Source organism: Lampetra planeri, chromosome 30 (assembly GCF_965212315.1).
Source record: "Lampetra planeri chromosome 30, kcLamPlan1.2.h2, whole genome shotgun sequence".
Lineage (NCBI taxonomy): Eukaryota > Metazoa > Chordata > Hyperoartia > Petromyzontiformes > Petromyzontidae > Lampetra > Lampetra planeri.
In genome coordinates, this window is record NC_136136.1 from 5,934,628 (window position 1) to 5,950,371 (window position 15,744).

General features: G+C 46.7%; 1 protein-coding gene across 1 annotated transcript; it reads left to right on the forward strand.

Moving 5' to 3' along the window:
• Positions 1–545: 545 nt before the first annotated feature.
• DEGS2 (delta 4-desaturase, sphingolipid 2) lies at positions 546–15,489 on the forward strand. The gene is made up of 3 exons (XM_078608544.1): positions 546–1,002; positions 11,669–12,411; positions 13,562–15,489. Exons 1-3 carry the CDS (start codon positions 921–923, stop codon positions 13,703–13,705), a joined length of 969 nt encoding a protein of 322 aa, XP_078464670.1. The 5' UTR covers positions 546–920; the 3' UTR covers positions 13,706–15,489.
• Positions 15,490–15,744: the final 255 nt, after the last annotated feature.

Consider the following 15,744-nt stretch of genomic DNA (forward strand, 5'->3'; position numbering starts at 1 on the left):
TACCATTGCAAGTACTAAACAGGCTTCAACCTGCTTTGCTTCCTAGAGATGGCAAGATCGGGCACATTCGGAATGCTTAAAGGTCGTATGAATTGTTCAATTATTAAAGGATATTATAATTATGTTGTCAAAGGGCGGGCCCCTTTTGGCAATAATAGGGATTGCTTGCTGAATTGTTAAACCGACAACGCAGGTTTTCGGTGAAAGGGTGAGGCAGGGTGGGTTCAAATAACCCTCGCCACAAATGTTAGCCGAGGCCGAGAATCAAACTCAGATGGTCAGGTTGATAGTGCAAGCGCTCTCAGTGTTGCCAACTCCTTTCAGCAAAGTTTCCAAACGAACCTCAAGAAACTCGCTAGGTGTCGCTAAATATTAAAAGCCGAAAATCTCACTCGACCACTCGAGTGTGTTGGCTGTGTGTGAGTTGGCTTCGTGTGGTTGGTATTGAGTGGGGTTTGTGTTGTTGTTGTTGTTGGTCGGGTGTGGTTAGTAGTGTGTGTGTGGATTTGCTGTGGTTGGTGGTATGTGAGCGGCTTTCGTGTGGTTAGTGGTGTGTGGTTGGCGATGTGTGAATGAGTGGCTTCCGTGCGGTAAGTGGGGTGTGGTTGGTATTGAGTAAGTTTTGTGTGGTTGGGTTTGTGTGGTTAAGTGAGTGGCTTTCTTGTAGTTGGTGGTGTGTGAGTGAATTTCGAATGGTTGGTTCGTAGCGTGTGATTGATGGTGAGCGATGAGTGAGTGTATGGGTTTCATGTGGTTGGCTGAAAGTTAAAAACCACACCTCTGCAGGCCACGTCTCTGAAGTCCCCGCCCCTCCATAAGTCCCCACTCGAAGCCTCCTCCATCACCTTCCACGTGAATTCACGACCCGGCCATATCGACACAATACACCTGGGCGCAGAGACCCAGCAACTGCGAGAGCCATGGGGAACAGGGTGACAAGAACTGATTTCGAGTGGGTTTACACCGAACAGCCGCACACGGAGCGACGGAAGCAGATACTGGGTAAGGAGTGATGATTGTAAACACGTTGTTCATACCATTGTAAAGAGTATTCATACCTTTGTTATTTAAAAAAATGTGATTGCGTGAAAGGTATGCGTGCTGCGCTACGAAGCCGATTCCCAGCCAACGCCAGTGATGGTTGTCTGAACCGCTCCTGGGTCTCCTCTAGGTCGACTCGGCTTCAAATGAGTACCTAGTGGCATGTGCAAACATCGTCACTAGGGAGACAAAGGTGGCCGGGCGTGGTGCTGGCCACCCACCCCCTGCTATGCCATTCGGGTCTTCAGAAGTGCTCGCTAACGGCACTTGCCCCAACAGTCCGTTGAAGGCTATACGAGAGATCTTTGTATTTATGTGGGAAGTGGTGGTGGAGTGGTTCGTAGCGCACTGCGCCACGAACCCAACCGACTTGCGTTCAATTCCCGGCCACGGCGAATTCTCCGTGGCACATTTATATCGGAATCAGTACTGTTTGCCTTTTACTCCCCCCTCTCTCCTCTTTACCAAACCGCGTGGGCCAGCGTTGTGAAGTATGGTGAAATAAAACAAAAAACCTCGCATGACCGACATGGCTGTGGGGTGGCTTTAATCCATCAGTGGATTGAGAATGGTTGTGGGCATTTACTTACTTTCTGTGGCTTTACACCTGTGCCTTCTATCAGTCACGTGCGCTTTAAAGGCGAGCTGACACACCTGTACTTTAGATGCGGGCAGGTATGAGTATTGTCAACATTATGTGCTTGAACTATGAGCAACATAATCCTCCTTAACCATGGTCAGTCCACCGCTGGATGAAGGCCTCAAGCCGCCGCCACCACTTCTCTTGCCAATCTTACGGTGCCAACTATCCACCGTGCCACCTGCGCACGCAACGATTTTCATCACTCCGTCTCCTCGGTGGACACCTTCTGGGACACGTTGCATTCTTTGGCTGCCATCCCATTAAATTATTAATTATTCCATCATGGCTTCGAGCGACGTGCCCTGCCCAAGTCCACTTTTATTAAGTTTGGATAATGCCATTAACCCGCGAATGCTCCCGTTTCCATGTGTGTGGGTATATATATATACACCGTATATGAGCGGATTAAATATATACATATGTAACATTACCTATAACCAAATCACCTGGAAAAGCGTCTAATCTCAATAGCTCTCGAGGGCTAAACAGGGCCGAGCTTGGATCGTATTTGCATGGGCGACTGCCTACGAGGTGTTGTGTATATCATCGGGTTGTGAGAAGGCTATATGGTATATCACTACATCAGTGTATTTTTGAATCCATCTGTGCGTAGCTTTCATCATTAACCCTTTGGTATGCGCGATGGGTTTTCTCCGGTTTCCTTCCACGTGCAAGCCAGCCAAACGCTCATTTAATGGAATTGGTCAATGTTTTAACTTGGTTTTTGGCACGCAGCCACAGCAACGTTAAATTCCGTTCGTGAAACGATAATTAAATACATCTCCCACGAGTTTAAAATGACTGTCCTTAAATATACGTTGAGCAATGTTTATCACGTGCTTTGTCAATGGCATAAAGCTGGTTATGCCATTGACACGATTATCCCACAATTCGCCCCATCTCGTTCCATCTCAAATCATAGGAAGACTTGAGTCGGGGACTTCGGCCCCTCCTTGTATGGGTGACCACATACCCATCAATCAGGTGTTGTAGGCTTCTGCGGCGGTATATATTATTATTTGCAGTGCAGCAAAAAATGTTTTGTTGTACTGTACTTCTATGCTCCCCTCCCGGTCAACAAATTGTCACGAACCAGCAGCGTATTGAAGTGCCTTACGTGAAGTATCATGGGGAAATAAAAACAAAAAATTCCCACGACCCCCGCATGCCTTGGCGGAGACCCTCATCCATCATCAGTGCATTGCCAAAAAGGGGGAATTACGTGTGCACACACGCGTGAATTACATATCTAATACCACCAGAGGTGGGACAAAGTCATTGTTATGCAAGTCCAAGTCGAGTCGCAAGTCATCAAATTCATGACTCGAGTCTGACTCGAGTCCAAGTCACATGACTCGAGTCCACATCTCATAGGTGGGACAAAGTCATTGTTATGCAAGTCCAAGTCGAGTCGCAAGTCATCAAATTCATGACTCGAGTCTGACTCGAGTCCAAGTCACATGACTCGAGTCCACACCTCTGAATACCACCACTCTATTCTCTCCTAATACGCTTCAGAAAGTAAGACGCACTAAAAAATATATTCTTGCGGTTGTCAGTAAGTTCTAGATTTGAAGCTTTCGTGACTGCAAGGATTCATATTCTTAGGTTTTTTCGGTAAAGTCACGTAGGTAATAAAAATAAAATTAAAAATCACGACGTTTCGGAGGCAACACAAGCCTCCGAAACGTCGTGATTTTTATTTTTATAAAAAATTTTTTTTTAATTACGTGACTTTACCGAAAAAACTTAAGAATATGTTGTCAATAAGGTTGTAACAGTAGACATTTATACGCCGCACCCACAACCTTTGCTTTAAGACACAAGGGGTTTGGGGGTGGAATCTGCATTTTGTAATCGGAAGAATACGGTATTTTTATGAGTGTTGGATCAAAGTTCAACTTGCCCCTGAGCCAGAGGTGTGGGTGCGGTTCGTGATAAAAAAAAACGTGGCGTGCGGTGTGCTCACGACGGTGCGTATCCATTAATCTCCAGACAAAACTAGCAGCGTATCATCATCATAGCCACGGGCAATCCACTGCTGGATGAATGCCTTGTGAAATAAAATACAAAGAACACTCTCAATCCTTTGTGCTACTGCAGCTACAAATAGTAAACCATTGAACCAGATAACTTCGGTTGGGCTGGGAATTATCTGATATTCATCTACTTCTCAGATGAATCAATTGAATGGCTAATTCACTTAGAACTGAATCTCGAATACATAGTTGCTCCTCTTCATTGGCCACGTGAAATCATCATCATCATCCGTCACGGTTGTTTCTGCGATGTCACGATTCGCAGAGCGCACCCAACTACACACGAGCCGATTTAATCGCTCCATCTCCGTGTTGCACTGCCTCTGGAACGACTTCCTATTCGTTGGCTATCACCCCCATCACGGCCTTCATTCCTTCTAGCGATGCTCCCATACCCAAGCCCCACTCACTTTTCTGACCAGAAATACAATACCCAAATACACGAACTTAATGTTTATATGTATACGTATTTACGTGTGTACGTGTAATAGAGTAGTTGGATACTATTGTAGACTGTAATAATTGGATACGATTACAAGATACAATACAGTTCATAATCAACGTTATTGGGTTTAGATCGCGTTATTTATAAATGTGTCGTAACCCTCCACCACCCGACACGGCCAATCAGTAAAAAGTGTCACGTTGACAAAAGACAAATAGTTCACTGCTTTAGCCCACCGGTGTGTTGAAGCGTGAAACCACAACATTTACAATTTTTTTGTAAATGTTGTGTGTACAATATAAATTCCACTGATGACAGCTGTTTATATCCCAGTCCGCTTTGGGTCAGCATGGGGTAGTAGTAATAATAGTGTGTTCTAGATTGATGACTTTGGTTTATAACTCATTATTTGGTGATGCTGCTGTTGCTGCGTGTGTTGGTGGTAGTGGTGTCACAGGCACAACACAAGAACTCAAACACGTATGTCAATAACACTGTGGGCTAAAAATATAATTTTTCTAACAAATATATAGCTCTATTAGTAGTAGTATTTATGGAAGTGCCATTGCCTGAAACGTCATGTGTTGCATATCATATTTTTCTTTAAAGGCAGCGTTGTTGACGTATGCATTGAGTTCCTCTGTTTCGGACTGAATGAGAGCCCGGAGAGACAAACATTCAATTGGAACCAATCCGCAGCATAACAAATGTAATGAACAATAAACAGACTTTTGTTCTGTATTTCCACGTAAAAATGTCGCAGTGGCGTAGTGGGTCTTCGGACTGAAGTTACCCAGAGACATTTGTTTAAGCGAGCAAACTCTGTGCAGTGGTTTTGACCTTTTTCAGTATCGACAGCAGTCAGAATCAGTTAAACAAATACTGCCGATTCGTCACATGTTATTGGAAAGAGCACTCCATATTCACGAGGGGTGGGGGAGGGCTGTTGAGTACAAAAAGCAACACGGTACGATACGTTTTAAACGCAACATTTCTTAATGTTGTACAGACACAGCCGAACGATGCAACCCATGGCGTACGATTTTAAATGCAAAAATTTGTTTGGGGGAAAAATATGCATACGCGTGGATCATGATAAGGAGCTTTCGGCAAAAATACATTTGCATAATTGCAAACACAGTGCTCCTTTTTGTTTGCTCAGAATTAGGTCTCCCAATTTTTGGGCGACCCTTTGATCAATGTCGGCGGTTTTTCTCTTGGGCAAGTCCCTTATGGCAACACAGCGTTACGCGAGAAGCTGTGTTCATAATGGGGGTCACGTTCACTAGAGTTATCGTGTGCCTACCCACTTAACGGCCTGGTGAAGAAACAGAGTTAATGCATCAATGCTTTTTTCAACGCGAGTTTGAAAATCGTGCGTATTAATGTTTTTTTTCAATCGAATCGGCACAATTTTAAAAGACGTCTAACTATTGTTGCGACGCACTTGTTACCTAGCCAGACGTATAATGGTCATTGTAAAGCCCTGCCACCTTTGCTTGCCGAGTTAAGGCCGAGTGCACCTCTAGAAAGTTTTATACCGAGTGTGTAAGCCAGGCTATGGCACAAGCAATGAAATCTAAACTCTCTTCAGCGTTTGCTGTCAATGTTGTGGCTTAGGTTTGCAATCCAAAGCTTTGGAGGTAACATAGGTTCATTGATCATGTAGCTTTGTACTGGATTCCTCCAGTATACATACATATTCTGATTCTGGATTCATGAACCCATTTGTGTAGACTTTTGAGAGACGTCCTCCTCGTATGCTTGGTGGATTTTATCCATTTACTTCTGGTTTCTTCCCTCTCACAAAGGGACTCTCCTGCTACTGTTAAAAGCAATATCGCTATTAAAAGTAATTTATCCGAGTCAACTTTTATTGCAGATACGAGTGAATATTTATTTCAGTTTGTGCAGTGTTTTCGATTTATTCTGTGTAACGTAAGTTGTCTCTTTTACTCCGATTTTTATTGGCTGATTTTACTCTAATTTAGAATTTCTTAATTGTTCTACTGTATTATGTTTTACGTTTTTCGCTCTTTTCATTTCCGTAACACTGGTCAATAATTTTTTTCGTTTACATATGTGGTGCCTTTCTGCCACAAATCTAATCTGCCACTCCTGGTCTCTTGCTCTCACCCGGTCAAGGAACATGAACTTGAAATTCGACTCCTTTCATGCAGTTGGTCACACATCTAAATACAAGACCCTCTTGAAAAGAGAGTCATGAGACTCCTGAATCCTTCCTGATGTATATTCACGTCCTTATTGTTGTTCGTGTGATGAATTTCACGCGTGCGTGCTCTGAAAGTGAAACTCAGCAGTTGCCAAAATACTGGCCTCGTACGTTCTGCGAAAGTTATATTTACTATGCGAGCCCGTCGGGCACCGTGTGGTATCTGTGACGTGATCATGTTCACCGGATAAATCATTGTTCACAAAGGCCGGTTGATGTATTTTTTGGGATGGAGGAAATCTGCGGAAACGCGAACACCCTATAAAATGGCAACACAGTGGCCCCTCTGTGCCTTTAGGGAAATAATCTGGGCTTTCTTGCCATTCTCAAAGACGTGAGTCATCGCTTTTAAACATTTACCTTATTTATTTTTGGTGGTGTAACATGTTGCCTATGTTGTAGGTGTTTCCATATTTTCTTTGGCCATGGAGGCAGAACCCTGTTAAATAATTGCTCAAAGCGTTTTCCTTCCGCGGTCTCGGTAAACATGAATGTGTTATTGAATGCAGCGGTGGCGCTGGCCCTTTGGTGGTTGCCCTGAGTAGAACATATTTTTGGGGGATCCCGTTTCAATTCATTAAATCCTTGCTCGAATGGACATTGAGGCAATGATGGTCTCCTGTTTACAGCCCTGAGCCAGAATGCTCCGTATTTTCTGTTGCAAGGGGGCGACTCTATCCACATGACAATCAATGTTGATGCTCCCAAAAAAGTGGTATCTATTATATTTACCCCAGAAAGATGATGGGCTGCATTAAGCCCCCCCCCAACCAAAATTTGAATTTGCTCGCTCTGCCGCTGAGCCACCGGGTTCGGATGCCTTCGCTCACGAGAATATTTTACACGGTGATGATGTTCTTCCATCGCAGTCTCGAAGTTTAACATTTATTTTGGGAGCGCCCCCCCTGAAAACTGGTTCAGACACCGCTCGTCACTGAAGCTGGCCACGTCGGAGGATTCGCCCACTGGTTGCCCGGTCCGTCACGGTGCAGTGCTCCAACCACTGCGTCTTCGCTCACCCTTTCACGAAATGATGCAATTAATTTTCGTCATCAGCCGCTCCTGTTAATAGTCCATCCTTGAACGTTGCACCCTCGCTCAGAGACGACGTGATGCGCCGTCGCGTTTGTGTGCTCTGCGTTGTGGGAAAAAATCCGTCCCCTCCTCTGTCCACCAAGGCCGTCGGTGTGGACGTCAAAAATTGCACTTTGTCGTTGGCTTCGAATGTCGCAGTCTTGGTGGAGGCGGCGTGTTTGAAAGGTCGGCATACACCCGCTGCCCCGTCCGCGTGGTGTTGCCACACACACGCGCACACATTAGCCAAGGGGACCGTCCGGTCCACGGCTACGCACGAACACAGCCTTGGCTGTTGTGTGGGCTGTCGTCATGCGAAAGTGTAAAATGCATGATGCCGGTTGCAACACAACATTGCTAAGTACACGCTCGCACACAACGCACGCGCGCGCGCTTTGTGCAAGTGAAAAGGTTTGACCGTCTTGATTTTTTTTACAAAAGTGGCCGTGTTTTTTTTCTTACATCTGTTGTCACCGTAGTGTTTGTGCTTCGCCCGGTGTTTTATCGCCTTGCGAAATACACGTCTTGCAATCTCAACGGGCTCGCTGGTTGGTTAAACAAAGACGTTTTCCTAAAAAAGCGCTGCAAGCGTGGCCTTGGTTCCATCGCGTAGCGAGCAGAAATACACGACTCTCAATGAGTTTCCACTGGGCTCCTCCCGAAGAGGAAATGTTTGTCACTAGTTTGGTTCGGATACTTAAAAAAAAATCTGTATCGGAGCTTCTGTACCAAAGGTGCTGCGATGTAGCGGTTGGTGCACTGAACTTGCTAACCAGAGGTCGCCGGTTTGATTCGAACCACCCAGCAGTAGGGCAATATTGCCCTACTGATATCTGGCCAGCGTGGAAGAGTAGGCCAAAATACCCTCAGAGGGACCTTCTTCTTGAGCTCCCTCTAGTGGAGGGCCATCCGCTAACGGTGTCGGGACCGGGCACTTGCAAGGCTGCGCCTTGACCTTCACCGCCTTTTATTAAAGGCAATGGAAATTTAATATGAGGAATTGTCACCATTAGTTTGTCACAATATGTTTGAATAGAAACAGGATCCCCTGCCCCCCATCCCTGCCATGGCAGGTGTGTATATATTTATTTACTTTGTCCAGGAATACAATTTAAAGGGTGTCCACAAAAAAAATATAAAAAAATCTGATCCTGTGTGGTTGATTGTGTCCTGTATTTACCGAGCCAGGCACCGCACGCGTATAACGTTACTGCTGTAACGTATGTATGCATACATGCATGTTGAACGTCTTTCGCGCCGAACGTAGCCAAGCGTGCTAATCGGATGTGCGGTAATATTTAATTGGCTAAAACAGCTTCGGCTCGAGCAACTCAAGAGCCGCTGCAGCTCTGGTCGCGGCGCGCCCGGTTTGACAGCTGTGCAAACCGAAGTCATCGCCTGCCACCGTTGCCATTGCTAATGGAGCCATAGAAGCTTTGGAGCCACTCCTGACAAGAAAAAAAATCGCCGGGATGTCGCTCCTCCTGAGTGTGAACTCGCCATCAGCGCGGTGATCCTGCGGAAGAGCGCGTGACCGACTTTTAAAGTCTTTTGGCTCAGCCATCTCGGTTGAAAACTCATTTCTTTACAACTGCTTTTTTGTTTAGTTTGTATGTATGTATGTTGAACATATTTCGCATCGTACGTAGCCAAATGTGCTAATTGGAGGTATGGGGGAAGGACAACAAACACAAAAAGAAATTGGTTTTAAATCTAGATTGAAAAGTGCATAGATCCAGTGGCTTACTAATATCAGAAGAAAGAGCGTTCCAGGTGGCATCGGAAAGTGCGCGATGCAGTGAACGTCTTTGTTCGATGGCTAGCCAAAAGCTGCTGCTGCAAGGATGACCCAGAGGTTCGTGTGATGGTTTATGTTCCTTGACGAGATCAGAAAGGTATTGTGGTGTATTTGTGGACAGCAGTAGCTCCACGTAATTATTTCGCGGGCCAAAAATTCACGCACGCAGAGCTGTGTGTCCTCTTGTCGTTCCACGACTGGATGAGGGCCTCCCCTCCCTTCCCCACGCCAAGGTCATTTGGCCCTCACTTCGCCACGCTGATCGGTGCGGATTGGTGAAGGTGGGCAGCGTAGATGTGGGAGCGTAGAAGTACAGCACAGCAACAAAAGGGTGCTCTCCATATTCTTGGGTCTTTCGGTAAAGTCACGTAGATAGGTTCAAAGAATATAACAAAATATTACAAAACTACAAAAACTACGACGTTTCTAACGCAACACAAACTTCTGCTCCCTTCCTGCTTTGTCTGTAACTGCTTGTGTTACGATAAAAACGTCGTAGTTTTTTGTTTGTTATTTTCTTTGAACCTATCTACGTGACTTTACCGAAAGACCCAAGAATATGAATTCCTGCAGTCACGAAAGCTTGAAGTCAAGGTGCTCCACATGTTGCCTTGGCCATGATTCCAATTCGACTGCCCTCCTGCAACGCGTGTGTTATGTAGGTTTCATCTTATTGAGTAAATGTGTCATAGTTTATTTTTCACACAAGATCGTTCCCTTCCCCCCACCGCAGCCTCCTACCCAATATTTTCTCTTTGCACGGCAACGTCTTGAGCTGGGGTCAACTTGAGACACCCTGTGAATTGAAACATTTTCATCATGTCGTAAACACCTTGCGAACCAACAAGCTTCTGCTTCCTTCATGCTTTGTCTGTAACCCAAATGATCTCGAATGTGCCCTCGTCTCACGGGCAGTAGAGTGGGGCTTCGTAAATATTTGTATAAGTGACCACGAGGGCTTGCCAGGTGTTGTAGGTGTGTATGTATGTTGAACTTCTTTCGCACGATGCGTTGCCAACCGCGCGAATCGGAGGTGTGGCGGAAGGACAACAAACTTAACACGAAAATAAGTTCTAAAGAAATTCGTTTACAACCTAGAATTAAAAGTGCGTAGCCTCCAGTGGCTTCCTAATATAGGAAGGAAGAGCATTCCAGACGGCCGCAGAAGCGCATCTGAAAGCGCGCAATGGCTAGTCAAAAGCTGCCGCTGTTTGCGTCACGGTTTTTATGAGATGAGTCCATGAGATAACAGTGCTGAGTGTTGCACCCCCATAATCCCCAAATGCACGCTGGGTTGTCTCTGGTTTCTCCGCTCACCCAAATCCAAACTCTTGTTACTCATAGAATTGTCCCAACGTCCCAATGTAGGAGCCTCCTGGGATTTTTTTTTTGACACTCTTTGAGGCTATCCTGGGTAAATAATTGTCATTTTATTATTTTTAATGACACTACCATCAAACATCGCGTGTGAATTTTTGAACGACGAGCAGATGTGTTAGAGAACATACACAGAGCTCATTCTGATCGTTAAGAGAAGTGAGTGGGCTAGGCCAGGATTGTTGACGGTGGAGGCTGCTAGAGGGGTGAGTACCATCACCTCGAGCAGCAAAGTCCACCGTCAACAGTATGAGTGTGTAAAGCGAGGTTCGATTATTACTTGACAGCCCTTTGATTGGTGGAAACCCACCACCGTCTCTTACATTAACATTAGCTGCCCCGCCCATGCTGCTGACACTTGGGCTACGCCCATTTCAAACCTTTATAAACAGTTTCCCTTTAGAGGCTAACACCCCTTTTCCTGATGACGACCGCTTGTGTTGCGATAGCAACGTCGTAGTTTTTTGTTATTTTCTTTGAACCTATCTACGTGACTTTACCGAAAGACCCAAAGAATATGAGGTGGATTTATTGTCTGATAACGATTACACTTTTTGCAATGCCCAAATAAAGGGTACATGTTAAAGCTTATTTATTCACTTCCATTTATGCAACTTTTAGCTCATTCACCAAGCGGCTCTCAACTTGAATTTAATAATTTTGCCATTTGTTAGCGTTTAGTTCCATGAGTGATCACCAGGCCGAGCGTCTGCTGCCATGTCTACGACAGCGCTTTGAGATGCCTGATGAAAGACGCTCACAAACGGAGTTGTCAACGATTCCTGTGTCTGCTCCGTGAAATATAGAGCTACACTTCAAGGCAGTTAGATGTCGTAGCGCACGGCCTAAAAACCTTGGTTTTCCTGACAATGATGGCAACAATAACGATGATTGTGACGATAAGGATGATGGTGAAGATAACGATGATGACGATAACAATGATGACGATAATGATGATGATGATGACAGTTCATTAACTTTGCTCCCTTGCACTCCCCATTCCTTTGCTCCAACTCAGCGAAGCACCCGGAGATCAAGGAGCTCATGGGGCCCGACCCACAGCTCAAGTGGGTGGTGTCCGTAATGGTGCTGGTGCAGGTCCTCATGCTCTACTTAGTGAGCGACCTCTCGTGGAAGTGGGTGATGTTCTGGGCATATGGCCTAGGCGGCTGCATCAACCACTCGCTCACGCTCGCCATCCATGACATCTCGCACAACGCCGCCTTCGGCAACAAGATGGCCCGCTGGAACCGCCTGTTCGGCATGTTCGCCAACCTGCCCATTGGCGTGCCGTACTCGGTGTCCTTCAAGAAGTACCACATCGACCACCACCGCTACCTGGGTGGTGACGGCCTCGATGTCGACATCCCCACGGACTTCGAGGGTTGGTTCTTCTGCACTCCGGCGCGCAAGCTTGTGTGGATCATCCTGCAGCCGCTGCTCTACGCGCTGCGGCCCCTCTACGTCAACCCCAAACCCATGACCCAGATGGAGATGGTGAACGCGCTGGTGCAGTTCGTCTTCGACCTCGTCGTCTACAGCCTGTGGGGCCTCAAGCCCGTGGTGTTCATGGTCGCCGGCACCATCCTCTGCATGGGTCTGCACCCCATCTCCGGCCACTTCATCGCCGAGCACTACATGTTCCTCAAGGGCCACGAGACCGTGTCCTACTATGGGCCGCTCAACTGGATCACCTTCAACGTGGGCTACCACATGGAGCACCACGACTTTCCCAGCATCCCCGGCAGCAAGCTGCCCCTCGTAAGTTGTGCGCGCCCCAGCTTGATCGCTTGATCGCTCACTCGGCGGTGGCCAGTGCCGTAGCAAGGGTGAGGCTAGTGGGGTTGGTGGGGTTGGTGGGGCTGGTGGGGCCAGTGGGGTGGCTGGTGACTCAAATTTTTGGCAGGGCAGTTGCGGAACACCATTCCGCCGGATGCCAGATATGTCAGAAATATCTGGCTTTAGCTCTGGTAGTGTCCCAAGTGGCTCAAGGAGGCCACGGGATTCGTGAAACAATTCTGGTGCATCTAAACATCAGCTCCAACTGACATGCATGTGAAAGATAAAAACATTAAAATAACTCGGAATAATTTTACTTGAAATGATTCGATTACTCTAATTATATAACACGATGAAAATATCGTTAAGCTATGTAGTTTGTCTGTCACGAAACGTTGGTGGGTGCGTGAGGCACCCAAAAGTCCATTCTGCTTAGGGCCCTGAGTGTTCTAGCACCGGTGCCAGCGTTAGTCTCCATTGTCTTTGGGAGTTCTTGGCTTAAATATTTATGATCATCAGTTGCACGATGTCCTCGATGGGTATTGTTAATAAGATCTACATTAACATTTTAACCCCCACGGTCATATGCATGCAATGCTTCCAAGTATAGTTTTAAAATCTACCAACACCAAGCAGGAGAGCATTTGACATGTTTTCACCTACTTAGCGAACTTGCTAGCCAACTGGACTAAGAGCATTGCTTAAGGGAGTATGTGGCATAAGGCTTGACTAAAATCCCCACGGATATTTTGTCGACCCCATTAAGAATCTGACACATTTAAATTTCGATTTGAAGCTTTCGCGACTGCAGGGATTCATCTTCTTGGTTCTTTCGGTAAAGTCAGGTAGAAGGGAAATAATAAAATAATAAAAATAAAACATAATAACATAATTCTCACGACGTTTCGGCCACAACGCAAGCAGCCGCCCTCAGGTGAAGAACAGGTCTGTCGGAAAGACAGCGTCTGAATGAAATTAGTTTTTTAAACGCTCACTAAATAAACACTGGCGGCATCGGACCACGGAAATATTTTCTTGCTGCATGCATAGAATGCGCGTTGGGCTCGCGGCCATGGACTAACTACTCTGGCGATTGTCTCCCCCCCCGCCCCCCCCCCCCCCCCACTGCCAGGTCAAGAAGATGGCCCCGGAATTCTACGATCACCTGCCGCAGCACACCTCCTGGGTCAAAGTGCTTTGGGACTTTGTGTTCGACGACAATTTCGGCCCATACTCGCGCGTCAAGCGCAACTGCAAGATGGTGAAAGGGGAATGAGTCCTTCCGGTCCAGGCCCCTGGGAACTCGTCTGGACTTTTTTTTATTCATCCATTCATCCCTTTAAAAACCCCAGGACCAGTAATAATAAAAAAAAAACCTACGTAATAAAAAATGTAACGGACAACCGTCAACGAAACGAGGAGCTGCTGTCACGTTTCTTTTTAAAATGAAGATGTAAAAATAATAATTGCGCTGGATTACGCGGCGCTTGAAGTGCGTTGACCGGAAGACTCGTCCTAGTTGCGGCCCATGGTGCGATCAACACGTGGCGCCACGATCGTTCGCTCAGAGCAGCGCTGGTGGTGTTCGGTGCAAGCATTAGGACGTGCCGCTCACCCGTGGGTACGTGGCCATGCACCCGTGTGGGTACGTGGCCATGCACCCATGTGGGTACGTGGCCATGCACCCGTGTGGGTACGTGGCCATGCACCCGTGTGGGTACGTGGCCATGCACCCATGTGGGTACGTGGGCATGCACCCGTGTGGGTACGTGGGCATGCACCCGTGTGGGTACGTGGGCATGCACCCATGTGGGTACGTGGGCATGCACCTGTGTGGGTACATGGGCATGCACCCGTGCGTATGTGGGCATGCACCTGTAGCAACGTGCTGTTTTACCCGTGGGTACACGCCGTTCACCCCTGGGAACGTGGCTATGCACCCATGGGTACCTGCCGCTGCACAATAACATCGCCTCTCCCTCCTGCTTAGAATTGGGGAGTAGCACATCAGGTCTGGCCAGTACAGTACAATGGCAGACGTTGCACGCGCTGCGGTCAGGTGGTGCGGGCGACATTTTCTATTCTTTGCCTGCGGCAGCCCCCCCCCTCACCTCGGTTTGCACCACGCTCGCGCGCGATTAAGCTCGTTAACTGAGCGCCGCTGTTGTCCCATCGCACGTCAAGCGTGGGGAGAGGATGTCTCGACTCTGAGAGACGTAAATGGTTCTGCCTGACTTGGGTTATTCTTTTTGAATTTTACAATCGTAGCTTGCGCCAGTTGTGATCGTGTTGTGAGCGATTGCTGGATTTCTTTGGTTTAATTTTTACGTTCATATTTTTTTTATTTTATCCCCCGGCTGTGTGGAGCTAAGCGTGTGTTGGCAGGGTTTCCTGTCCATCCAGCCCATCGGTGTGTTGCCAGATTGTCCCGTGAATCACTGCCTTGGTTCGCAAGTGCCAGCCATTGCATAAGCGACGAATGACGGCATAAAGCACTGGGGCGTTGCAAGAATAACAGGTTTGTCAATCTCTCGTGGGTGTACGTTTACAGGAACGTGTTTGGCGAGATGAGGGTTCCTCCCCTGCGACGTTCAGTCCTGCACTTCAGGCGTGGTCTTGATTGGCCACGTAACGATTAATCGTAGTCATCAGCCGTGGTCAATCTACTGCTTGATGAAGGCGGCCTATTCAAGCCACCACCCGTCACAAACCCGCAACTTTAAATCAATTGTTTTGTCTATGATACGCGCAATTAATCATGCGCATGGGAATGTTTTTTAAAAATTATTTCTAAACATTACGTTATAATAATAATAATAACAGCGCAATGGTGATGTTTACAATCGGCCTAATGGAGCAAACAAGACTGTGCAGGTAAAAACGAAAAATGTTAGATTTTTTTCCCGTCTCGTAAACGTGAAACGAGAAATAAATAACCGTCGAATAGATTTCACCGCTCTGAACCTCGACAAATCACCGGGTGTCGAACCGCCATGACCGGCGGCGGATCGGATCGGACTGATACAAAATAGCGCAGGAAAAGCGAGAGGGTGGCACACAAAAGAGAGAAATCGTGTGAAGCGAGACAGCAAAATATACGAAACAAACCCATCGAGTCAGAAATTGCCACGACCACCAGTCGCGACAATTCGTCTAACCCTCACTGTGTACGCACCAAGAAAATCGCGTTCTAGTGTGTCGTTCGTGACGTCGGATTAAACACCTTGACGTGTATTCTTAGGTTTTTTTCGGTAAAGTCACGTAGGTTAAAAACTTAAAATTAATAAAAGTAAAATAAAAAATAAAATAAAAATC